At 38.3% G+C, this 26782-nt stretch overlaps 2 protein-coding genes across 3 annotated transcripts in view; one reads left to right on the top strand and one right to left on the bottom strand.

Annotated features, from left to right (window-relative positions):
- LOC138711866 (1-phosphatidylinositol 4,5-bisphosphate phosphodiesterase delta-4-like) overlaps positions 1–26782 on the bottom strand; it is a 107107-nt gene that overhangs the window by 63510 nt on the left and 16815 nt on the right. The window lies entirely within an intron of this gene.
- Positions 11450–16398, top strand: LOC138695225 (uncharacterized). Its single transcript, XM_069819685.1, has 2 exons — positions 11450–11868; positions 15265–16398. Exons 1-2 carry the CDS (start codon positions 11476–11478, stop codon positions 15673–15675), a joined length of 804 nt encoding a protein of 267 aa, XP_069675786.1. The 5' UTR covers positions 11450–11475; the 3' UTR covers positions 15676–16398.

Here is a 26782-nt window from a genome sequence, read left to right as displayed (position 1 = left end):
TCAGGAACTGTTATTTCGCTCATTATTTATTATATCAGCCACAATGCACACTAACACTTCAACTGAACACAACTGACGAAAAGGGATAACTCGGAAACTAAATTATTTTCAATGTCAAAGCTAGCTTCTTGCGAGCCTTGTGACCAGGATAGCTTAGTTAGAAAGGGATGGAAAATCTGCGGGGTGGGTTACACAGAAGAAGCCAGTCTGCTTGGAAGCTGGTGTGTCCAGGCTTCTTGTTTACTGCTGCATGAAAAATCATCCTGAGCTGCCGCATCACAATATTTAACGCGTAAATATAAACTCTATTAAAATTAATAAATAATTTTATCATAAACTTTTTAGCTTACATTGACGCTACGCCACTGAAATAGAGAACTGATACTATTATCGTCTATGATTAATTACAGTATCTCTACAGTTCCAGGAATTCAACAGATAACATGTGGAGCGATCTCCTCGGCCGGCGTGTAGGAGGCAGCTAGCTGGCTCGGCTGATCTCGAGGTGGAATGGCTCTGATGTCATCATCTAAGTGGGTCAGCGCTGTGGAAGTCTTGGATTCTACCGCGAAACGTTCGAATGTCACGAACAAATGACGCGCACTACGTTGGATCACAAAGATGCAGCCGATGTGCTTTTGATAACGCTATTTCGCTTGAATCCACAAGCTGGTGGCTTTTAAAGAATACGATCTGGGATTTATTATGCAGTGGAAAGAAACAGATGCCAATGAAGAGAAAGCCACTCAGTCACGCATCTAATACCGGAAATGAAATGGAATTGAATTGAATTTCGGGAGAGGGACACTACGACCTTTCAAGATCTGTTGCGCTAACCCTCAAGCTAGGCGCATTCCCAAACCCACACCGGCTGACTATACTAAGGTTCGCTGCGTACCCAGGTTTCGAGCACGCAAACCCCTCGTCCCTAGGCCAGCCCAGCCCCCTCCGTGCGTTCGAGGAATGTTACGGAATGATAAAGAAATGGTGACGGAATGATGTAGATGGTAATATGGGGCAATGAGAGAACCCCCAGAAAACCACAACTGCGACCTTGTGCGCCACTACTGGAAAATCCCAGGCCTGACCGGGACAGGCTGAAGGTCTGACCACTCAGCAGCATTTACTACCTGCACGGTGTCAGACCAATTGGTTACACAGGGTGTTCAAGCAATAACCTAACACATAATAAAGTTATTGGTTTCAGAGTTCAGCGTCATATTGCGTGGCTTTGCAATAGAAAGAGGGCTACGTTACATTTACTGTTGCGATCTACGAAGAATAATACAGAACTGTATTGACATCGATTCCAAAATATTTACACATAACCTAAAAATGCTTCTTTAATCAAACCTAATTCAACTTGAACAACATAGATCAATATTTGTGATGGTATGTATTCATTAACGGCAAATGAGTTTTCAAGAATTTCGAACTTATTTGTAGCCATAATGTGAAAAAAAAAAAAAAGTGCAGTTACAGCACTAACACTTTTAATAGCTAATTCTGTTCGAATTCTTTTACTTACTTACTTACTTACTGGCTTTTAAGGAACCCGGAGGTTCATTGCCGCCCTCACATAAGCCCGCCATCGGTCCCTATCCTGAGCAAGATTAATCCAGTCTCTACCATCATATCCCACCTCCCTCAAATCATTTTAATATTATCCTCCCATCTACGTCTCAGCCTCCCCAAAGGCCTTTTTCCCTCCGGCCTTCCAACTAACACACTATATGCATTTCTGGATTCGCCCATACGTGCTACATGCCCTGCCCCTCTCAAACGTCTGGATTTAATGTTCCTAATTATGTCGGGTGAAGAATACAATGCGTGCAGTTCTGCGTTGTGTAACTTTCTCCATTCTCCTGTAACTTCATCCCTCTTAGCCCCAAATATTTTCCTAAGCACCTTATTCTCATACACCCTTAACCTATGTTCCTCTCTCAAAGTGAGAGTCCAAGTTTCACAACCATACAGAACAACCGGTAATATAACTGTTTTATAAATTCTAACTTTCAGATTTTTTGACAGCAGACTGGATGACAAAAGCTTCTCAACCGAATAATAACAGGCATTTCCCATATTTATTCTGTGTTTAATTTTCTCCCGAGTGTCATTTATATTTGTTACTGTTGCTCCAAGATATTTGAACTTTTCCACCTCTTCAAAAGATAAATTTCCAGTTTTTATATTTCCATTTCGTACAATATTCTGGTCACGAGACATAATCATATACTTCGTCTTTTCGGGACTTACTTCCAAACCTATCTCTTTACTTGCTTCCAGTAAAATTCCCGTGTTTTCCCTAATCGTTTGTGGATTTTCTCCTAACATATTCACGTCATCCCCATAGACAAGCAGCTGATGTAACCCGTTCAATTCCAAACCCTCTCTGTTATCCTGGACTTTCCTAATGGCATACTCTAGAGCAAAGTTAAAAAGTAAAGATGATAGTGCATCTCCTTGCTTTAGCCCGCAGTGAATTGGAAACGCATCTGACAGAAACTGACTTATACGGACTCTGCTGTATGTTTCACTGAGACACATTTTAATTAATCGAACTAGTTTCTTGGGAATACCAAATTCAATAAGAATATCATATAAAACTTCTCTCTTAACCGAGTCATATGCCTTTTTGAAATCTATGAATAACTGATGCACTGTACCCTTATACTCCCATTTTTCGAATTCTTGAATATTTTCAAAAATAATTGTTATTCAGTGAGGCAGAAGAAGAAATAATTTTTCATTCCATATTAATTTACTTTACTATAATCTACTTCAAGAGAACAATACGTTTAAATGCTCCAGACATTCTGACATGTATACAACTCAAATTTAATGCATTATGCATTACAGAACGTGAACATTATGTAGAATACAGTATAAAGAATAAAGCTTCATTCGAAGAATCATTATGTTGGACAAGCCCTACAACCAGACTAGTTTCAATATACGAAAAACGCATCCACATGTACTAATATCACAGTTTAGTATATACATACAGTTGCGAAGCTTGGGATGATTTTTTGCATTTCTCGCGATAGTTGCTAGCCGCTTGGAGCGCTGTGAGTACTAGGAACAATAGACTGTGTCACTGCCATCGTGATCTAATACAGGCTGTAAGGCAGACCATGTGACTCGCTTAACCCGATCACGAAGGGCGGCGTTTCAACCATATAAATTAATTGGAATGCATAAACAGTAACATATATTTCTCTAAAATGTAGTGTAATTGCGTTAATAAAATTTAAAACAATGATTAGGAGACACTTCAGACATAAATCACTTGCGAGTTAAGATGAAATATTATTTTGGTGTGAAAATTACGTTGTTCGTATGTGTAATACCTGCCTTTATTTCGATTAAATATTGCGAAATTCTTGCACATTCATTTATGCACGATTCAATAATTTTCAGTTGCACCGCACGATATGTTGAAATTATAGGTTATGTTTACTGTACCAGTTGCCCCTTTCTGTCTAATTTTAGTGGTCTTCAATCCCCTGCCATTCATATAGAAATATCATAGGTTATGTTTACTATGTCTTATATTCCTAAATTCGCAATTATACATTATAATTAAGCATAATGTCATGTGATAACTGTAAATGGCTAAAATACAATAATTTCAATAATAATATAGGACAAGGAGACGTTTGTAGTACTATAAATTGTAAGAAAAATAGGTTAGAGTTATCCTTCCGAAAGATCCAGGAAGGTGAGTTTATAAAATATAATATATACTTTATGAACATTATATATAAACCTTATGTATTTCGTATTTCAATAGTGGAAGGAAGGTGTTAATTTTCCAAAAGAACACGATATCAAAAGTACAATACATTTTATCGTCTGCTAGGGAAAGTGTCTGTGATGAGGCGATAGTAACGATCCTGGTGGCTAGCAACTATCTATGGATGCGTATTTCAACTGTCTACGTTTGCATATTTAATAAGTATTGAGCTTCGAAACTGTATGTACTGAACTGTGCTGATATGTAGCGTTGACTAGTGGCGGCGGGAAAACCGTTGGTATACACACTAGGGCTTTAAGCAGTATTCCATGGTGATGATAATGATGATCGAAGGTGTGGTGATATGATGACATGCAATTTTATTTCGCACTTTTTCCTACTATCTGAGAGTGAAGGCTAAAAAGAACATCGCCAGATTTATTTTTCTCATGAAATAGGACATTATTATCTGCATTTGACATTTCAGACGCTGTAAAGCAAACACAGATAGTGCCGCGCCACCTTATCACGGCAGATCACTCAGACCTTATCTGCACGTTTCCTGTGCTTGACACGCCCAGAACAAGTCTGTCTGTCCGTCTGTCTGTCTGTCTGCCTTCACTTGCTTCTGAGCGCAAGGACAGGTTCGAAATATTTAATGACACTGCATCAGGTGCCAGCGAGGATTCGACGCGACTCATGAGATTACCTCACATTCGCCTTACAGTTGGAGGAAAACTTCGAAAAAATATCCAACCAAGTAATCAGATCTACATTCGAAGACGAGCCCTGCCTTCTACGCCATTGGGTATAAATGTCACAAATACATACAATTATTCCTAATTAAGATTGTGGCTGAATTGTGAAAGAAGGGATTTTTCACGAAATTGCCGATACATTTTTAATTTAAGTACAGGCCACCGGCGTAGCTCAGTCGACTAAGGTGCTTACCTGCATCCGGAGTTGCGCTCGGGCGCAAGTTCGATTCCCGCTTGGGCTGATTACCGTTTTCTTTTTCGAGATTCTCCCGACCGTAAGACGAATGTCAGGTAATCTACGGTGAAACCTCGGCTTCATCTCGCTTTCACCAATTCCATCGACGTTAAATAACCTCGTATTTGATACAGTGTCGTTACATAACCAACTAAGAAAAAGTATAAGTACAATATTTTAACCATTTTCACAGAAAAGTTTGAAACATTTTTAACAAAAAACCTGGCCCTCGTTATGACCTTTTTGCAACAAAGTTCTACATCTTTTCCCCTCCGTGTATAGATGCTAACAACATTATGATCGCTTCATTAACAACATTTTAAATATAGAACAATAATTTATTTCATAGGGAAGTCATGATACATTTAGGTACTATGTTCACGTAATAGAACTGTATGTTGATCGTGCATTGTGTCTGCCTGCTATTGGCGATATGCTGCTTCATAAAGGACGTAAAACGAGTTAAACATTACGTAAATAATAATAATAATAATAATAATAATAATAATAATAATAATAATAATAATAATAAATATAATAATAATAATAATAATAATATCATCACCATAATCATCAGACTGTGTCGTCAAGTTACGTGTTGGCCCACATACATAACTCTTCGGAATGTTAATTTCGAATTCTTGGCTCAAAACTGCCTCACAAACAATGTCTGTATATGCGAAATAAAAATCACAGACAAAGAACATTCTAAGTCACATTTTAAATGAGCTACAGGTATGTACGCTATCTGATAGTACATTATCTACAGTCCACACCTGTGGAGTAACGGTCGGCGCGTCTGGCCGCGAAACCAGGTGGCCCGGGTTCGAATCCCGGTTGGGGCAAGTTACCTGGTTGAGGTTTTTTCCGGGGTTTTCCCTCAACCCAATACGAGCAAATGCTGGGTAACTTTCGGTGCTGGACCCCGGACTCATTTCACCGGCATTATCACCTTCATTCCATTCAGACGCTAAATAATCTAGATGTTGATACAGCGTCGTAAAATAACCCAATAAAATTAAAATTAAATACATTATCTACAGTTCGAGCATCCCCAAGTCCAGGAAACAATAATCTTCGTCAAAGACAGCCATGCTTCTAAGTAGCACATCTGTGAAGATCACTCTATGTGCAGTATTACAGGGAAATACATCTCAGAACGAACCTCATGTCACTTAGAATGTTCTTTGCTTCTGGTCTTCAATTATTTTCGTGCATCACCCTGTACGTGAACCCAGGCGTCTCACGAGAGACCAGTTCATCATCAATATAGGAACACTCTGTACAAGCCTAATCCTAAACGACAACCCGCACCGGATATCTTTAAGGACTAAGAATGTACACCCCTGCCTTGCTCTTGACCTTGAGACTGGAGCGCTTTGCAGAGCAGTGGAGATCAGCTGACGTTGAACCGTACAAGCACAGCCACAGTATGACAGAAACAATAATGCTGCATTATTTTCACTCGTTTCAAAAGAAATGGCATACGAACACAGAAAACTTCGAAGATAATGATGTAAAAATCTTTTTCATAAATAACTACAATAATAATGTGTTTGAGTCATCCCTCTTTCTATCATTCTTCCTTTGCTTCTATTTTTCTGTTTTCACTCTATCTGTTTATTTATTGTTCATATTAGTATATTGTTTCTCGGTTTGTTCATTTTATTTTATCAATTTACTCGTCTTGCCCGTCACTCCTGCATCTCATTAATTATCTCTTATTTATTTTCAGTCTTAGCAGCGCCCACTTTCTGTTCTCCCCCCCCCCCCCAGAGGTCGGCTGTACTGATTACTAATCTTCCTGTACGTACAGATACGGAACTAAAATTTGGAGCGCACCTTGATGTATGTAGGTAACAATTTCGCACATATACAGAGTCTCCTGTTTATTGTAAGTGAAACGTATACAATAAGGAACCTGCAAATTTTATTTCCGTATCTATACAAATTAATATTTAAAGCATCAAACTGGGCTCGTCTGGTGTAACGTGCATAGGGCTATTCCTTCTCAAATCGACCGAAATATAGAGAAAATTGACCTTGCAATTTCTAAATACAATGAAACTTTTTCTGTCCGTTGACAACTGTGATACAATGCTTTGTGCAAAGTTTGAGGCATCACAACTTCATAGTGTTTAAATTAAAAATATTTAAATTTATCGTATTTTCATAAAATTAGCAACTTTAAACTGTTGTGGCTCCGAAACCCTTTCACCCAATGATCAAAATCATGGTTTATTTTGATGCTGAGAAATTAAAGTTTATATTGACATGTAAACAGATTTTCTTACCTTTTATGGAAATGGAGAAATTTAGATTTTTCTTAATTAAGACGCCTTTGACCACGAAAAAATATTTTTAAAATATATGGTTAGATTCCGCATTGAAAGTACAAATACATATTTTTTACTGGTTCACCGTTGATAAAAACGTATTGAAAATATCAAATAAAGAAAATAAATAGTACGCGCGTGAACTAACCAGCTGACTGTGAGGCGGGAGCTAGCCGAGACAAGCAAGGCCAGGAGACATAAACACGTGATGTGTCGTCTAGTAGCGCATAGCTGGGCTAGCTTTATCACAAGTTTTCATAAACACAGGAGTAAAATGACGCCCAATGCTCGCTTATCTTCAGCTCTCGGCCAGTGCGTGCGGTACTGCGCCGTTCAAGTCTAGGCGTGTGAAAATAATCTATTTAATACCCTCGAAACTTATTGCCGAGCCTCTAAGCAAACAATGCCGAATCCCTCTTAATAATGCAAGGTTTTTTCTCAATATTTTTTTTACATTTTTACAAATGGCCAAAAAGTCTAAAAGTAAGTAAAATCATATTATCTGTCTCTCTGTGTATAATAAAAATAAGGATTACTTCTTAACATAACCTACCAAATGTCAGCTTCAAAATGAGCTCCCGTTCAATGTTCTGCAGTAAATGGTTCCAGAGTTCTGAGCGCTGAAAGAGGCTTGTTTTTATAAAATACGCTAAATTTGTCGCTCAGTAATACGAAAACCGTTTGACTTTCGATAGTATATTTTTGAAAATGCACTGTCCTCAGCACCTTGTATAAATAGGGAAAGAAATTAGAGTATGAAAAGATGCGAGGTTTTTTACTGATCGATTTCATATGGAACAGCCCATACTGAGAAATTCAAAGGCACTAATTTTAACATCCGCTCCACAGGTTCCATACAAATTATACAAGACTGAAACAACGGAATCTGTAATGTTTAAGTTTTCAATACGAAAATACAGTGTGTACAATAATGGAAAATTCTGGAGTCTGAGTAGTGTAATATGTTACTAGTCAGTGATGTATGCAATGGAGGGGGGAAAGGAAGTGGCCACCCTATCCCGCTATCACCTGGCTTAGTTGCCTTATAAGTGATTTCTTGTTGGTGTCACTTATGAGGTACAAACCTGTCTTGGACAGTTGACTAAACAACAAACAACAATGGGAAATTCGAGAAGCTGCAGGAATAAGTTGAATCAACTGTGGTAATGGACACGGATGTATCTTCGCAGGGCAGCAACATGGAAGGCCGTGGAGCAATTCCAGCAACTGGATCTGAGCCAACAATCACGGCGCATGTTCGTTCAAACGCTTTCAAATGCAGATCTTGTGGGTCGTGTGCAAAACTGAATTGGTACCAGGCGATGCTTGGAGAATTGAATAACACAGTGCTCTTATGGTGTTACGTACAGGGTGATTCAGTAAAGTGTGCAAAGTTGAACAGGAAATGCTCTATAGAACATTTTGAGACAGGGAACTTGGAGTCCGTGAATAAGAAGATATGGGCTTAATCGCTATCGATTACTGCTTTTCATATTATCTACATCTATTAGTCACGCTTATTAACAAATTTAAAATTATTTTCATATAATATATTTTACAAATCTCAGTTAACAACGTACTGTACGATTTACCGATTGTGTTCCGTCAATTGTTTGGCATGAACAGAATCGTGGGAGTATATGCAAATCGCTGAGGAAGACGTAGCGTATTGGCGTCATTGCGATTTGCATCCGTGTTTTCAAGGGCGATGACTGATTTAAGATGAATTTTAAGGGAGTTTTTTTTATTGAATTCATTAATTTATACAGCAGCACCCATATCTTTAAAAGAAATGGTCTGAATAATATTAAATTAAAAAAGCGTACCAAACTGTAATTCATAAGATCGAGGTCGACGCTGAAGCCAATAGAGATTCATTCATCAAGGAGACAAATTCATTATTTATTTACTTATTTATTTATTGAGAAGATATTTATTTATTTAATTATTTATTTATTTATGTATTTATTTATTTACTGAGAAGATTAGACTGAAAATGTAATTGTAGGTGCAGTGTAATTATCTAAGTTGTCATGTAATTAATTAAGTTGATATGTAATTAATTAAGATGATATGTAATTAATTAAGATGATATGTAATTAATTAAGATGATATTAATTAAGTTGATTTGTAATTAGTTGATATGTAATTAATTAAGGTGGTATGTAATTAAGTTGATTTGTAATTAATTAAGGTGATATGTAATTACTTAAATTGGTAATAGTTGGGTGAAACAGAAGTACTTATAAGTTAGGTTCACTTTTGCTTATCGTAGGCGTTATTATAGAATAGTTTTTATTTATAGTCCTAGGTTTATTGCATCTATTTATTTATAGTTAGAAATAAAATTTAGGTTCATTTTATTTTATTTTTTATTTTTATTTTATTGCTGTAATTACTGTATAATTGTAATGGTAATTATATATCACTGCCACCGGGTGTATACCCAATTTTAGTGTTAATAAATAAATATAAATACAAATACAAATGCTACAGAGAAGAATTAAAAATAAATCCGGTGAAATACACAAAAACCTAATTTTCGGTATTTCGACCTTCTTGAATTTCTCTGGGAGAGGTAACGCTCAGGCAAGATGGGATGGATCACTGAGAGTCACAAGAGGAGAAAAAATAGTGCTAATACAACACAGGTGTGATTATATTGAGGCTAGCTAAATTGTGTGAAGTTTTTATAAAAATAAAGAAAGCAATGTTATGGCAAACCAAATTGTATAACTGTGGATTGAAGGTTTGGGAATTATAAGGGCTTAACTTATCTTTTTCCTCTGATTGACATTCGGGCTGGTACGTACAGTCTTAGAAAAAGTTTTGTAGCACAGATACTTTATATTTGTTAAGTCCCAGAAAGGAGGCAGTGCGCATGATCAGACGTGCAACGAAACAAAACTTATTTTATTATCTCAACTAGTCGTTGAACAAGGTCGTACGTCCTCTGATGATGCCCACTGCCTCCTTTCTGGGACTTACAAAGTATCTGTGCCAGCCTATATCTCCTGCCGTATTGGTGTCAGCTATGAGATTCAAACCTGTCTTCGGACAGTTTACTAAACAAGAAGAAAATAGATCATTTTCTTAATTAATAACAGTGTATATCTCCAATAAATGATTCCTTAGCATCACCACAGATACACTTGATTACACTAGTCACTATCTCTGTCACTAGAGAGTTCTTGAAATTTATATTTTCCCCGCCATTCATAAAATATTCTGATATGATACCTCTTGCACAAAAGGGGAGATCTATAACTGAAACTCGATTAATATATTTCAGTATTATTTGTATTTATCCTGGTAATAACGAACAGTTTGACTCGTAGACATTTTGTTTTTGCAGCATTAACTTCCCATGATTGCACGAGGAGATTCGAAGAGAACGGCAGTTACGTAGACTTTCGGCTCCCCCCTACTACCAATAATGCACAACACAATGTCAATACGGCGGTTGCTGTCGTCTGCGATACAACGAACTTTTCTGTTGATTTTCGAGTTTGGCATTTTTTCCGGTTATTATATGCTTATTTAAGTTGTGTTAACTGTCGTTAGTGGTTTTATATTTTATTTTATCCGTCTTAGTATTTATTTTATTATTGTAAATATTTTTGTTTTATCACTATTATTATTATAATATTATTATTATTAATTAATTATTTTGTATTACAATCTTTGTATCATTTCTGTCACGATTATTCTATTATTATTATTATTATTATTATTATTATTATTATTATTATTATTATTACTATTATTTCTGTCATCAACATTATTATTGATCTCTGTAAAATTTATGTAGACTACTGGACTGTACCCGAGCACGAGCATATGTTCATTTCGGGTATCTATTCATATGTATTAATTTCAAATGTAAATTGTAAATAAATTTGAATTTGAATTTGAATCTTTTTCAGTAAAAAGGAAACAAACTTTCTATTTCCTGGGCCTATAAATTAATGTATAAAAACTGGCTCCTTTTCAGTAACCATTATTAATTTGCACCATTTAGATTTGTTTCTGGAATTCCTCCTTTTAACCTCATAGCCAGATTAAGTATCGCATATATCTCATCCGTTTTGATATAGGAACAAAATACTAATGTGAAGAAATCACTGAATGGTTTGTGGACTGCACAACTTGCATCGCAACTTACTGTACAAGTAAATCCAGGCAGCTTCGATGCGCAGTACCGAAGAACGGTCCTTAGCGCATAATATCGGAAACTCCTGCCGGTGTGTGTGTGTGTGGGAGGGGAGGGGGCAAGTCGGCCGACTTACGGTTGCGTTCCGTCAAATGTTTGGCTTGAACGTGGAGTCCAGAGTCCAATTGATTTTTCTTGTCGTCAAGCAAGAAGGCGTGTGCGGTGTCTGGACTTGCATTCCGTCTTTTCAGCAGACAATGACAGACATCAGACTAATGTCGCGCGAGTTCATCGCCGAATTCATTGATTTATACAGACAGCACGACTGTTTGTGGAAGATCAAAAGCAGGGACTATTCGAACAAACAGAAGAAGAGCGCTGCATATAACATTCTGGTCAGAAAGTTGAAAGAAGTTTATCCTCAGGCCAACAAAGAAACAGTTGTGAAGAAAGTGAATTCCTTACGAACGTGCTTCCGGAAGGAGCTGAAGAAGTACAACGCGTCACTGACGTCTGGATCTGGCACCGAGGACGTCCAGAAGCCAAATCTGTGGTACTTCGACAAACTGCTGTTCCTTACTGACCAAGAAATGCCATGGCAACATGGGGCAGACAATCCTGAGGACACGGGTGCTGGTTCAAATAATGAGGTACGTGGAAAACAAACAATTTTTCTACCATAGTGCGTAAAGTTACATTTACCCACTGTTATCAGTGCGTAAAGTGAGCCTTTAAAACACTAGTGCGTAAAAAATAACTAATCACTTTACACACTGTCAAAGAATAGTAATATGCGTTACAAGAGCGGTATGTTGAAGTTTTCATGTTCGAGGAAAAGATTGAAAAAGCTCAACTACGTTTCGCTTTTTCAATCTTTTCCTCGAACATGAAAACAAACATACCGCTCGTTTATCGTACATTATTTTGTGCGAAGATCGTTTATTACATACCTGATAGAGGAATTTCTAATTAGTTGCAATGAAATCTCCATCTTGGTTTCTGTTCAACGACGGCAACTTTTAAAAACAAAAATATCTATCTTCAACATTGTTGCTATAAAATGTTTTCTGTGTTTACTATATTCCAGCAGGCCGTGATATATCTGTCTTTTTTTTCCCCCCAGTCTATAAATACGAACTTAAAACAAACGGTAAGGTTATGTAATGATTTATTTTTCATTTAAATATTTAGCAATATTATTTGTATAACATATTGCAGTAATAACATCGGCATCTGGAATCTTGTTGATTTTTTCACGGCTTCCTTAATGTTACTTGCATTACAAATGCAGTAACTTTTGTGGTGTTGTAGACTTTACTTAATTTTTGCAAATATTTAAAAACAATAATTAACCTTGCAATTTAGGTGAAATTGCAGTGGTAAGTTTCCAATTTATAATTATTACTATGTTAAACGTCTCTAAAAATAATATGTTAAAAGCCTAAAGCAGTAAAATGAATATGGCGCTTAAGCGGTAAGAAGAGGGAAATTGTTATGTGTGTTACGTTGGGAATACTGAATGTGGAATTTCACACTTACCGCGTATTGGTTTTGTGCGGAAAGCAAGCAAATACGCACGATCTCGCACAAAAGAATTTTCTGATAAATAATAATGAAGGTAATTAAAAATGTTACAATTATAATGTAATGGTTTTACAATTCTATGAAGCAATATGAGCTGAAGTCTGTGTGATGAATCTTGTCTCACTGTGAAAACAGAGAGAAAGGAGAGGCGTCTTACCTCGTCTGTGTTATTACGATGGGGGAGTAAAGCGATGCCAGTGGCGGAAGGGACTAGTTGATACATTCTGTAGCGCAAAATAAAGTAACAAAATATCTCTCTTCGTACTGTGTAGTTCCGTCACTGAGCTTGTCTTTCAAGAAACTGAGTTCGGCAGCCTGTACAATAACAAGATTTTGAAAGGAATCCTGAAAATTTACAACCCTCCTATAATTTCCACCCTCATTTGAAGGGACTTGGTTTTATTGCTACTGAGACAAGATAAACCTTACCAGGTATAGGATTTATTGGTATTTTATCGCTTAAGTTTACAATATGTCGGCACGAGATCTACCGAGCAGGACCAAGTCTGTGGTAGTTTGCGGTAGTTACCTTCGTACTCTGCTTATACAACTTGCATATACAAATGTGTTGACAGGTTAGGTTTTGTTAGTTTAGGCTTTTATTATGTCTTGCACGTACCATCAGTGGCAAGTCATAGCTCCAAAATAGTGTTATCCAACACATTCTGATGTCCTGTTGAAGTCATCGGCGGCTCGGCACGGAACGGCCTTGACTGGAAGCCGTGCCGATCTATTTTATTTTCGTAGAATTTTGTATTTTCAAGAACACCTCTTTTGGATACACGTCCATTTGTTTCCATGACTAACTTGCGTACTCAATTGCCGGGAGCATCGAACTGTTGTAACTCCTACAGAGACCCGCTTCCTGGTGTACAGAGTGTTAAATATTTTGATGTGCTTTCTACCTACTCAATTTGCTAACTGCCATCTGATTTCAAACTGTTCCCAAATAATGTTACTCCACTTTTGTTCCGTTGCAGGAAACTGAAATAACACGGAAGAAAGAATATACTGTATAAGGACTATTCCATATGAAATCGATCAGTAAAAAACCCCGCATTTTTTAATACTCTAATTTTTTCCCTATTTATATAAGGTGCTGAGGAGAGTGCATTTTCAAAAATATACTATCGAAAGTCAAACGGTTTTCGTACTATTGAGCGACAAATTTAGCGTATTTTATAAAAACAAGCCTCTTTCAGCGCTCAGAACTCTGGAACCATTTACTGCAGAACATTGAACGAGAGCTCATTTTGAAGCTGACATTTGGTAGGTTATGTTAAGAAGTAATCCTTATTTTTATTATACACAGAGAGACAGATAATCTGATTTTACTTACTTTTAGGCTTTTTGCCCATTTGTAAAAATGTAAAAAAATATTGAGAAAAAACCTTGCATTATTAAGAGGGATTCGGCATTGTTTGCTTAGTGGCACGGCAATAAGTTTCGAGGGTATTAAATAAATTATTTTCACACTCCTAGACTTGAACGGCGCAGTACCGCATGCACTGGCCAAGAGCTGAAGATAAGCGAGCATTGGGCGTCATTTTACTCCTGTGTTTTTTTTTTATTTATTTTTGTTGGTTATTTAACGACGCTGTATCAACTACTAGGTTATTTAGCGTCGATGAAATTGGTGATAGCGAGATGATATTTGGCGAGATGAGGCCGAGGATTCGCCATAGATTACCTTGCATTCACATTACGGTTGGGGAAAACCTCGGAAAAAACCCAACCAGGTAACCAGCCCAAGCGGGGATCGAACTCGCGCCCGAGCGCAACATCAGACCGGCAGGCAAGCGCCTTAGCCGACTGAGCCACGCCGGTGGCTACTACTCCTGTGTTTATGAAAACCTGTGATAAAGCTAGCCCAGCTATGCGCTACTAGACGAAACATCACGTGTTTGTCTCCTGGCCTTGCTTGTCTCGACTACCTACAGTCAGCTGGTTAGTTCACGCGCGTACTATTTATTTTCTTTATTTGATATTTTGAATACTTTCTTATCAACGGTGCACCAGTAAAAAATATGTGTTTATTTGTACTTTCAATGCGGAATCTAACCATATATTTGAAAAATATTTTTTCGTGGCCAAAGGCGTCTTAATGAAGAAAAATCTAAATGTCTCCATCTCCATAAAAAGTAATAAAAACTGTTTATATGTCAATATAAACTTTAACTTCTCTGCATCAAAATAAACCATGATTTTGATCATTGGGTGAAAGGGTTTCGGAGCTGTAACAGTTTAAAGTTGCTAATTTTATGAAAATACGATAAATTAAAATATTTTTAATTTAAACACTATGAAGTTCTGATGCCTCAAACTTTGCACAAAGCATTGTAACATAGTTGTCAACGGACAGAAAAAGTTTCATTGTGTTTAAAAATTGCAAGGTCAATTTTCTCTATATTTCGGTCGATTTGAGATGGAATAGCCCATAAGTCTTTTTTATACCTTTTCAGACGGAACCAGATGTGCTACTCATTACGGATGAGGAAAACAGTGTAGATACGATCAGTACGGACGAACGACTGGCAACCTCAACTTCTGCACAACCCTCAACAACGTCCAAAAAGAAAAGAAGAGATCGCTGTGAGAAGGTGTTGGACATCATAGCAGACTGCTTGCAGTCCAACACTCCAGCGAGTTCCGAAACTGCTGGCAGATATGCTTCTTATGGAAAGCACATTGCTCAAGAACTACAAGAACTGCCGCCAAACATGGCGATATACTGTAAGAAAATAATAAATGACGCTATTTACCACGCGCAACTGGGCAATCTGACAGCGAACTGTACGATAGCAGGCCTGCACCAACCTACAGCCACGCCAATGAAACCTCCTGCAGACAATGTTACGCGCAACATGCTGTGAACCACAATTTGGTACCGTGGTGAAGAATACGGTCACTGACCTGATATTACTATAATTTGTTACTTTTATATTATTGTGTGATTAATTCATTCATACTTTTCTGCCCGAGGGAAGGTCTTTCACTGCAAACCCAGCATTCTTCAATCTTGCCTATTTTCTGCCTTCCTCTTTGTCTCCTCATATGATCCACATATCTTAATGTCGTCTATCATCTGATATCTTCTTCTGCCCCGAACTCTTCACCCGTTCACCATTCCTTCCAGTGCATCCTTCAGCAGGCAGTTTCTTCTCAGCCAGTGACCCAGCCAATTCCTTTCCCTCTTCCTGATCAGTTTCAGCATCATTCTTTCTTCACCCACTCTTTCCAACACAGCTTCATTTCTTATTCTGTCTGTCCATTTCACACGCTCCATTCTTCTCCATATCCACATTTCAAATGCTTCTAGTCATTTCTCTTCACTTCGTCGTAATGTCCATGTTTCTGCCCCATACAATGCCACAATCCACACAAAGCACTTAATTTACTTCTTTCTCCAGAGGTTCGCAGAAGATGCTCCTTTTTCTATTAAAAGCTTCCTTGGCCATTGCTATCCTCCTTTTGACTTCCTGGCAGCAGCTCATGTTACTGCTTACAGTACACCCCAAGTATTTGAAGCTGTCCACTTGCTCTACTGCCTCATTTAGTATTCGCACGTTTACCTTCTTTATTTTTCTTCCTATAACCATGGTTTCGTCTTGTTTTGCTAATTACTCATTAATTAGAATTCAACAATACCATGTAATAATACTCAGCATTAGTGACGTTGATTCAACAATGTCATATTATTATTATTATTATTATTATTATTATTATTATTATTATTATTATTATTTATTGTGTATTTTGGTCTTCCTGAATAGGTTAACATGTGACGCAACAAACGCTTCTTAAAAGTCCCCACCCCACTAATAATAGCCAACAGGTGTTATGAACGCGCTCACCTGTATTTAATAAAAGGTGACTTATTGCTGGAGAAGGAAAAAGTAAAAGAAAAAATGAAGAAAAACAATTCGTTGGAGTGCAAATGGTTACTAGGGCATATATACCCTAATTTGACGTCATCACAGAAACCAAACCAATGGCAGAGTGTTAACCTAAACTCTTACATCGTCAGCACAATCCTTCTTGCCCCGTGGAAAATGGAAATGGAAGCGTAGAAGCGAGTCGAGTCCTTTACCACCTTTGCAATCCGCCCAGAACAAGGTTGTAAGCCTCATGATATTTCATTTGTTAAGTTTATTTATACACGCTGTAACAACTGTGGCCATATCGCGTGTTTAGGATCTGTGAGTGTGCCAGTAGGCAGTCTTTACTATTGTTGAGTTCCTGTTTCTATCGTGTGTTGTAGATGGCTTGTGTTCATGTAACTGATTGTAGACTTTGATTAATGTTTTTGGTATTGGTGATTGAGGTGGTGATTCTATGCCCAAGGTTGCGGGTTCGATCCCGGGCCAGGTCGATGGCATTTAAGTGTGCTTAAATGCGACAGGCTCATGTCAGTAGATTTACTGGCATGTAAAATAACTCCTGCGGGACAAAATTCCGGCACATCCGGCGACGCTGATATAACCTCTGCAGTTGCGAGCGTCGTTAAATAAAACATAACATTTTTGAGGTGGTGATGAAACATGGCGTGTAATTTCAATTCTGCACTTTCCTTTGTGGTTGAGGGAAACCATGAAGAACCCCAACCAGATTGGTCGTTCAGGGGTTTGAACCCGGAACCTTCTGAATGCGTGTTACCGTCTGAGCCAACTCTCGGTCTTCATTTTACTTTCTGGATCCAGGTTGTTATAGACGGGCCGAGAGTCAATGCTTGTCCTAGTATTGCCAATCTTCCTAAAAAAAATTATAGAATGAAGACATTATTACATAAACAGTCCTAGTTTTTTTATGAAACTGAGTTAAGGCCACATTTGCTACTACTGTATTTCAAATGTTTATAGACTCCAAAAACGACACATATCAGGTGCAATAGCCACAAGGATAAACACCAGTTGTACGGAAACAGCTGTTTCTATTTTATTTTTATTGTTCTCCTGAAAAGTACCAGTTTTGACAAGGCTTGTTTTTGTAATAATGTCTTCAATGTTTTCCAAATTTCTGAAGAATTTCGTATTTGCTGGTTACAACCTTCTTCTGACGGGCTTTGCAGAATGTAATGGTAAATAATAATAAAACGATATAGCCTAAAGAGGGAGCAAACACGAGACAAGATGGGGTGTCGCGTGGACTTTTAATGGAGGTCACCGATAAGCGAAATTCCAGTAGCTCGCCAATTGGGTTTACTCATGAGGTCAGAGGGCAAAAACGATTGTGCTGACAATACTTGTTAATTAGTGATCAATAATATCTGTATAGCAATGATCAGCATTACTAATTATTACATATTATAATATCTAGTTTTGTATTATTTGGTAATTAAATGAAGTATTAATCGGTGTATTTACCAAAACACGTAACAAAGTATCTAATTTCATTAAGGTATTCTGTCTCATGCTATACTGTACATCAATTAACATGTTCCCATGCGCCTGATTTTAACCATAGTCATGTTCTTATTAATTTTGCCATGCCAGCATATCGTCTAACATGAGACGTGGACACAGTTCATTCTGCCCATGACGTCATTTCCCACGTGTTAATTAATAACTCGTGGATTTTTGGAACCAATAGTGTTTCCACGTGTTGCATAAACAACGACAAGTATGTGGGCAGCGATTTCCCAGAATGCAGCGGAAGAACACAGCAACCAAGTGGCCTGCAATGTGCAACATCGTCAATACTTTCCTTCCTTGTGTAACTCTGCTGACATCGTCAGGTTTTATATTTCTGACTTCACAGCCATTCCACTAAATGTCTGATGTGCACCGGACACAATAAATGCATATTAATCTGATGTAGGAAAGCAACTGGCCGCCCTACCGCGTATCTCCTGGCCTAGTTGCCTCCTGAGTGATGCGTTACTTATGTATGAGGTTCAAACCTGTCTTCGGACAATTGACTAAACAAAAAAAAGTATGAAAGAGTGATGGAGCGGAGAAAAATTCTCTCCGGCGCCGGGATTTGAACCCGGGTTTTCAGCTCTACGTGCTGATGCTTTATCCACTAAGCCACGCCGGATACAATCCCGACGCCGTTTAGAATCGTCTCAGATTAAGCACAGATTGTATCCGGCGTGGCTTAGTGGATAAAGCATCAGCACGTAGAGCTGAAAACCCGGGTTCAAATCCCGGCGCCGGAGAGAATTTTTCTCCGCTCCATCACTCTTTCATCATGTGATGACGCAGAATATCTGCATGGAAATATCATATGTACTTCGGTACATCAATATATATATATATGATATGCGTAATAAATCACTTTGTGATTTAAGACGGCGCCCATACCGTCGGATCCCGGCCAAACAGTCACTCATCTGAGTGCACCTCAACACATGTATGGACTTCGGTCCTGCGTTCATAGACATCTATGACGTAGTGCAGAGGGCGGCCACCAGAGGGAACCCAAGATATGGAGCTTAATCTGAGACGATTCTAAACGGCGTCGGGATTGTATCCGGCGTGGCTTAGTGGATAAAGCATCAGCACGTAGAGCTGAAAACCCGGGTTCAAATCCCGGCGCCGGAGAGAATTTTTCTCCGCTCCATCACTCTTTCATCATGTGATGACGCAGAATATCTGCATGGAAATATCATATGTACTTCGGTACATCAATATATATATAAAAAAAAGTATGATTAATTTATCGAAGTACATAATATATTTTCGTGCTGGAATTCTGCATTACCATAATTATGGTGAAAATAAATGCAGTAATGTTACTCACGAAGTACTGCAGTTGAAATTCCGCTTGCGAATCGGATAATACTTTTTTTAATAACGCATATTGAACACTTTCTGAAAGAATTAGCACAATCGGTTGGAATTTGTAGAGTTTATTAACGATTATACAAATGACGCGTTTCTAGCTGGAGAAACGACGATTTTGCCACTTGGACGATTTAAACTAACAAACACATATTTCTCCGCACGCGAACATGAATCTTTTGATAGAAATACGTGCGTACACACGAATTTAACATTTTTTTAAGAAATCAGAAAAATCCGATGGGATTTGTAGTTTTATTCATGTTTATAAAGCTTAAAATCTCGCAAATTTTTAGAAAAATTTTGTTTGAGTGGAAAATCGAAACGAGTGATAGAATACTGTTTAATAACGCATATTAAACACTTTCTGAAAGAATTAGCACAATCGGTTGTAATTTGTAGGTTTTATAAACGTTTATACAAAAGACGCGTTTCTAGCTCGAGAAACGACGATTTTGCCACTTGGACGATTTAAACTAACAAACACATATTTCTTCGCACGCGAACATGAGTCTTTTGATAGAAATACGTGCGTACACACGAATTTAACATTTTTTTTTAATAAATCAGAAAAATCCGATGGGATTTGTAGTTTTTATTCAGGTTTATAAAGCTTAAAATCTCACAAATACTAAATTTTTAGACAAATTTTGTTTGAGTGGGAAATCGAAACGAGTGATAGAATACTGTTTAAGGAGTGTAAAATGACAAAGCCAAACGTCTGGCACACAAAATACGTAGTCTATATATCGTGTGTTTTTTTTTTTTTTCTGGATATAGGACACAGGGATTTAACATGCCATAAGAAACGTATGTTAAAAAAAAAAAACAAAAAACAAAAAAACAAGCGAGTTGACCCGTTTCAACCTCGCTTTCAGGAGGTCACGAGTTCAAACCCCGTGGCCGGCCAATCTGATTGAGGTGTTTCATGGTTTCCTTCAGTTGCAAAGGCAAATGCCGGATTGGAAGTTTACATGCCATGATTCATTACCGCCTCAATCACCGATATCAACAAAACAAAATCTAAATCAGTCGCATGAACACAAATACGCGATAGAAAGAGGATGACCCTGACCCTACCAATGTTGAGCATTGCAGTGCAGTGTGGGAAGTATTCGGCCTGCATGTTACGTACGGACCGTGGCAATCAAAAGGCACACAAACAGCCCGGAAGTTTTCAAACAGCTCCACCAGAGCGGTGCCAGTCCGGGACACGTTTCAAGGTAACTGGGGTGGCATGGACATGAAGATAGCATGACGTCACACGGCGCTGGTACAGGGTTCGATCCATTACTTCATGCCTCGACGCATCGTATCACATTATTTTCCTAGTTACATACATACATATATACATAATACATACATACATACATAGTGTTTATAAAAATTCAAGCCACAAAGTAAAGTAGATTATTCTTGATGGCGTTCAATGAAATCCATCAAACATCTGGTTTAGTTGCCCTGTTATATTATTACACTATTATAATTACTAATATCACTTATTTACTTATGCTTTTTAAGGAACCCGGAGGTTCATTGCCGCCCTCACATAAGTCCGACATCGATCCCTATCCTGAGCAAGATTAATCCAGTCTCTACCATCATACCCCACCTCCCTCAAATCCATTTTAATATTATCCTCCCATCTACGTTTCGGCCTCCCCAAAGATATTTTTCCCTTCTGCCTCCCAACTAACACTCTATATGCATTTCTGAATTCTCCCATACGTGCTACATGCCCTGCCCATCTCAAACGTCTGAATTTAATGTTCCTAATTATGTCAGGTGAAGAATACAATGCGTGAAGTTCTGTGTTGTGTAACTTTCTCCATTCTCCTGTAACTTCATCCCTCTTAGCCCCAAATATTTTCCTAAGTACCTTATTCTCAAACACCCTTAACCTATGTTCCTCTCTCAAAGTGATAGTCCAAGTTTCACAACCATACAGAACAACCGGTAATATAACTGTTTTATAAATTCTTTCAGATTTTTTTAGAGCAGACTGGATGACAAAAGCGTTATATTAACGGTTTTTTATGGTCTGCCTTTTTCTCGTATATGATATGGGATGTAATAGTATAATCTATTAAGACAGGCCTACAAGGTTGGCAAGTGCTTTTACAAAATCGATGGAAAGTTTGAAAAATGAGCAGAGCGAGTTAACTTCCGACATTTTGTAATGCATTTCACAAATGTGTATTGTAATTGTACAGCATTTTTGCAAGATAGTATATTTCGAAAATAATATTTTAAAAAATCTCAATATACATTTTAAATGCAGTGATTTGTTTGATATAATGTATATTAATTAACACTCCCTTTTGCGTATGAATTTTATATGCATTGTAGGATTGCAGCACACTTAGAAGGCAGTGGTTTTCATTACAACTCTAGAGTCACACAGTATTGCGTGCACTCACAGTTGAGTTCTGGCGTCTTGTCAGCTCATTTGAGTTGTGTGGATATAAAAGGAAAAATTGGGACGGTGTCGTGTATAGTTCCTGGGGTAGCTCAGTCGGTAGAGCGTTCGCGAGCTAAGCGAAGGGTCCAGGGATCGATACCCGGCTCCGGAACAATTTTTCCTTGAAATTATTCAACTCTAGAGCAGTTATTTGTAATATTTCAACATGCTTATCTAAGTTGGCAACTCTGAATTCAGTAAAATCAACTTTCAATCGTGGCGGCAGTTTGCTGTAACGTCTAGAAAACACTATCCTGCAAAAAAATCGACGTTGGGCGTCTTTAGGAGCGGAAACGGGCTTAGAGCGCAAAACTCGATTTGGTGCACAGTGACATTGGAGCGGTGATTGTGGGTGTTACGAGATGTCAGTGGTGACTTTCCTAATTTTGTAACTTTACTGAAGTAGGCATATTCTCTTTACACGAATTTGTGTTTCATTTTGAAGTGCGCGCGTTTGTTGAGTCTTGACTCTTCAACTGGCCGTAACCAGCGACGATTTTGAGCAGCCATAACTTTTAAAAGTAATTTCCATTCTTTCTCTCCCTTCGACCCTCATCTAACGTGCAAAACAAAGAAGTTTGCCGCTTATAAACTTTTCAAGGTGTAAATGTCTGTTTTCAACAGATCACTTCGAAGTTAGCATTTTTTTCTCGCTTTTAAAAACAGAATTTTGATTTCGATTTGATTTTCTATGTTTTCCTTAGACATTGGCCTAGCAATAAAAAAAAAATTACAGCGAAATTGATTGACTGTTACAGGAGCGACGACATGATAAATGTTGAACGGAGCGGGGAATATCGTTCTGGGTTCTATTTTAATAGCTGCAAGGAAAGAACCATAGCTGTAATGCTGTAAACAAACTCCGCTTGTGTTTCATAGAACTGGCAGCGGAGACTGTCTTGAACCGCGGCTGAAGTCACGAGTCGATGTGGAATTTCCTTTGCGTGCTGCAACAGTTCACGGAAAGCTTTGACAGGAATCTTGCGTGATCTTTTATTTCGTCATGCGTGATTTGAAAAAAGAAGAAGAAGAAGAAGAATCAATACATTTCTTTCCTATGGACGGAACGGAAGTCCTTCTGCACTGTTGGACAGATTTGTAATTTCTACAATCCGTGGAAAGAACGATATATATATATATATATATATATATATAACTGGGTGGGTTTGCAGCAAGAGGAGCAGAATTCTACTCCTCTTGGTTTGCAGCCTATATAGCAGGCCTGCACAAGGTTTGCGCTCTCCGAGCCGGCTCACAGCTCATGAGCGGAATGCAGATATTAGCTGCGCTCTGTATAGGGTGGACTGGAAGAAGGGGTGATCTCGTACAAAATATACACAAAAGGAAGTACTATTACGAGTGCTTATGAAATGAATTCCCGTTCAGTGTTTGCAGAACTATCTTGGACTATTATTAATTAATAAAGAAATATTTATTTTACAGAAGTAATAGAAATTCTATATGTACATCATCATTTTGTTATATTTTTAACAGTACATGAAAACGAGGTTTTATGCTGTTGGCAGCTGAAAGGAACAGTAGCCTACTGATCGTAATGAAACATCAGTTACAGATGTTCGATGTCTGCCTTTATTAAAGTTGATTATAGAAAACAGTTGCTCACAAATATAAATGTTGAGCCGAACATAGCAATCATTTTCACAGCCAGCCTGTGTAGTCGTGGATATTATTGCTAATGTTTAGTCTTGTAAAACTCAACCAGGCTAGTAGTATTATTCAAACGATCTTAAGCCCTTACGTCACATTTAAGATCAATAAGTTCGAGCTGTAAATCGTTAAATGTTAAATGTTATGTTCCGTCTTTTAGATTCCTCCATACTGTACTGTAGCAGTAGGTTAGCAACGTGAAACAGTTACTGAGAATAGGCCTACACACTGCACTCCACTAGATAGCTGAGTGGTCGTCTCCCTCTCCTCTACCTATAGCAAGTCTATGTCATTCTGACGTATCTTCCTCTCCGTTTCGGCGAGCGGTAAACTCGGCTCTCCCGCTCCGAAGGAGCGCGCGCGCTCGTTGAGCGCTGTTCGTGCAGGTATGATCTATAGTGAGGTAGAACACACACTCACGCTATCGATCATCTTGCTTGTATAGTCTTCAGTTAAAAGCAGTCAGTTTACGAACTTTACGACATCGTTTTACTATCATTATAAAAAGTAAAACTGGCTGAGTGCAGAAATTGGCTGTTGCTGCAGGGGCTGTTCTGATAAAGAAGCAAATAAATAGAGAAAACTGGTCGAACAGTGGTTAGTGAAGACAACAGATTTCAGTCTGCTGAAGTAACTGAAGTTAGAACCTGAAGATTAGTGAACGAAGAGACCTACAGACAATGGTGACTATCACAAAGCAACACACTAGAATGAGGACAGCACTGATTATCACCTCATGGACGTCCTAGCACTGCATTACGGTTTTTGACAAATGGAGATTTGAAATACCCTTGTGCTATAACAAGCTTTGGGGAGATACATCGAACAGCTGTGCTGCTACAGATGAGGGTTAGGATGAGAATTTAGAAAAAAAAAGACTCGAGTCGCCCAACTGTTACGTCCCTCATTGTACAGGGACATCATTTTATTTTTACTTCAATTTTTATTGTACCTGAGTTTTTTAATGTACTTCACTCCCACCCCTTCTACTAATGAAGTTTAACCGTCCTCCACACAGAACCAAGGCCGCATATAGTAAACAGTACTGAGTTAGTGAGTATAGTACGTTCCAGAAATATGTTCGCGTTTTCCAGTGACGAAAGAGCTTTCAATATTGAATCTTATTTTCGCACAGGTTTGCCTACGTCGTATCCCGGTTTCCCCCACCAGCTTTTATTCGCCAGCTGGTGGCTGGGCTGTCTTAGCTCTTTTCTGAGAACATTAATTTCTGTTAGGAATTGGACGTCTACGTAATATTATACAACTGTTTAAAATAACTTAAATAAAAGGGCCTCGTTAAGTAATTAACTGTCACGTGATTTCCTGCCTTTCTACGAACCTACGACGTAACCACTTGGACGGACAGTAGATAGCATGTCTGAGTAATTTTATCTTTTCGGATCGGGCAGAAGTGAGGATTGAATTTACAGTACGTAAGGTACTCTGTTATAGAGTAGGTACAGAATTATTTCAACATGAGTTACTGATACGAGGTACGAATCTGGTAATTGGAATTACGTACAATAGTCTATAGTGCGATAATATGCACAAAAGAACTGAAGCCTGTATCGAAATGAATGGCCACCATTTTCAAAAATGTGTTTAAATATCCATATTATGATTATTTTTCAATTTAACTTCATTCTCTATATTGTACGCTAATGTGCTGTAGATAGTATAATATACACTGCATAATGAATACGTCCACATGGACAGCTCAGTTCGTGAGTAAAAACACTCATTGTTAATACATTACTGTATTTTGATTAAACAAAAACCTAATGAAAATTATCAAACTCAAAATCGCGATATTTCCTAGTTTACGTAAATGGATGAACTACTTTTCTTCCCTCCTATACCTAGTAAAGTGATTTATATTTTACGCCAGTATCATCGAACTCCAGTCTTGGAAGGGGGAGCAAGCGGTGTTTCCGGTTCTAGACTTTTAATCCAAAGATATAACCAGGTTAATATTAAAAATATTAGTAAAAATAAAATGATGTCCCTGTAGATCATCTATTATCAGGCAGTACATCTCACTTGACGATATGTGTCGGAGGAAGAACAATTGTTTGTATGCATCTGAAGTCTGATAATGTAATAGGTAGCTAGTCGGCGATGTATGTAATGGAGGGGGAAAGGAACTGGCCACCATACCCCATTATCTTCTGCCTTAGTTGCGTCATTGGGTCACTTCTGAGGTTCAAATCTGTGTTTAGACAGTTGACTAAAGAGCAAGAGAATACCTTAAAGTATTTTATTACCCGTTTTCGGTAAATAATCATAAATTTAATTATTTTCCGATAATAGAAGAAGTACGTCTGTGTTACGACACGACATCTCATGCCGTAGAAGGCGGCTGATCACACCTGTTTATAGCCGTGACTCATGCCGCTGTAATCCATCCCATTGTGTGCGTCAGATTCCGTCCCACTTCAGTGCTCGCTCGTCAACTGTTTTGTTTACTCGGATAGGCACAAATGAAATGTTGAGGTAAAAAAAAAGGTCTCCCCGTAACATGCCATGAAGGCACTTGGGGGGCATGGAGATAGAGCCCCATGCTTTCCATGACCTCGGCACTAGAATGAGGTGGTGTGGTCGGCACCACGTTCTGACCGCCTTTTACCCCCGGGAAAGACCCGGTACTCAGTTTTATAGGAGGCTGAGTGAACCTCGGGGCCGTTCTGAAAGTTTGGCAACGAGAAAAAATCCTGTCACCACCTGGGATCGAACCCCGGACCTTCCAGTCCGTAGCCAGATGCTCTACCAACTGAGCTACCCGACCACCGAAATGTTGAGGATGGAATGAAATTCAATTTCGGGAGGGGACACTACGACCTAGCACTGCGACCTTTCAAGATCTATTGCGCTAACCCTCAAGCTAGGCGCATTCCCAAACCCACACCGGCTGACTACACTAAGGTTCGCTGTATATCCAGGTTTCTAGCAGGCAACCCTCTCGTCCCTAGGCCAGCCCCCTCCGTGCGTTCCGGGAATGCTATGGAATGATGACGAAATGGAGAAATGCTGACGAAATGATGTAAATGCCTAATATGGAAAAACGGGAGA

The sequence above is a fragment of the Periplaneta americana genome, chromosome 2 (assembly GCF_040183065.1).
Source record: "Periplaneta americana isolate PAMFEO1 chromosome 2, P.americana_PAMFEO1_priV1, whole genome shotgun sequence".
Lineage (NCBI taxonomy): Eukaryota > Metazoa > Arthropoda > Insecta > Blattodea > Blattidae > Periplaneta > Periplaneta americana.
Note: the sequence above shows the minus strand (reverse complement) of the source record. Positions and strands in the feature narration are given on the sequence as shown.

Bases quoted from the DNA above. Each gene is read 5' to 3' on its own strand.
- LOC138695225 (XM_069819685.1), top strand. From the start codon at position 11,476: ATGACAGACATCAGACTAATGTCGCGCGAGTTCATCGCCGAATTCATT. The intron at 11,869-15,264 runs GTACGTGGAAAA...ATACCTTTTCAG, and splicing joins GTGCTGGTTCAAATAATGAG to ACGGAACCAGATGTGCTACT.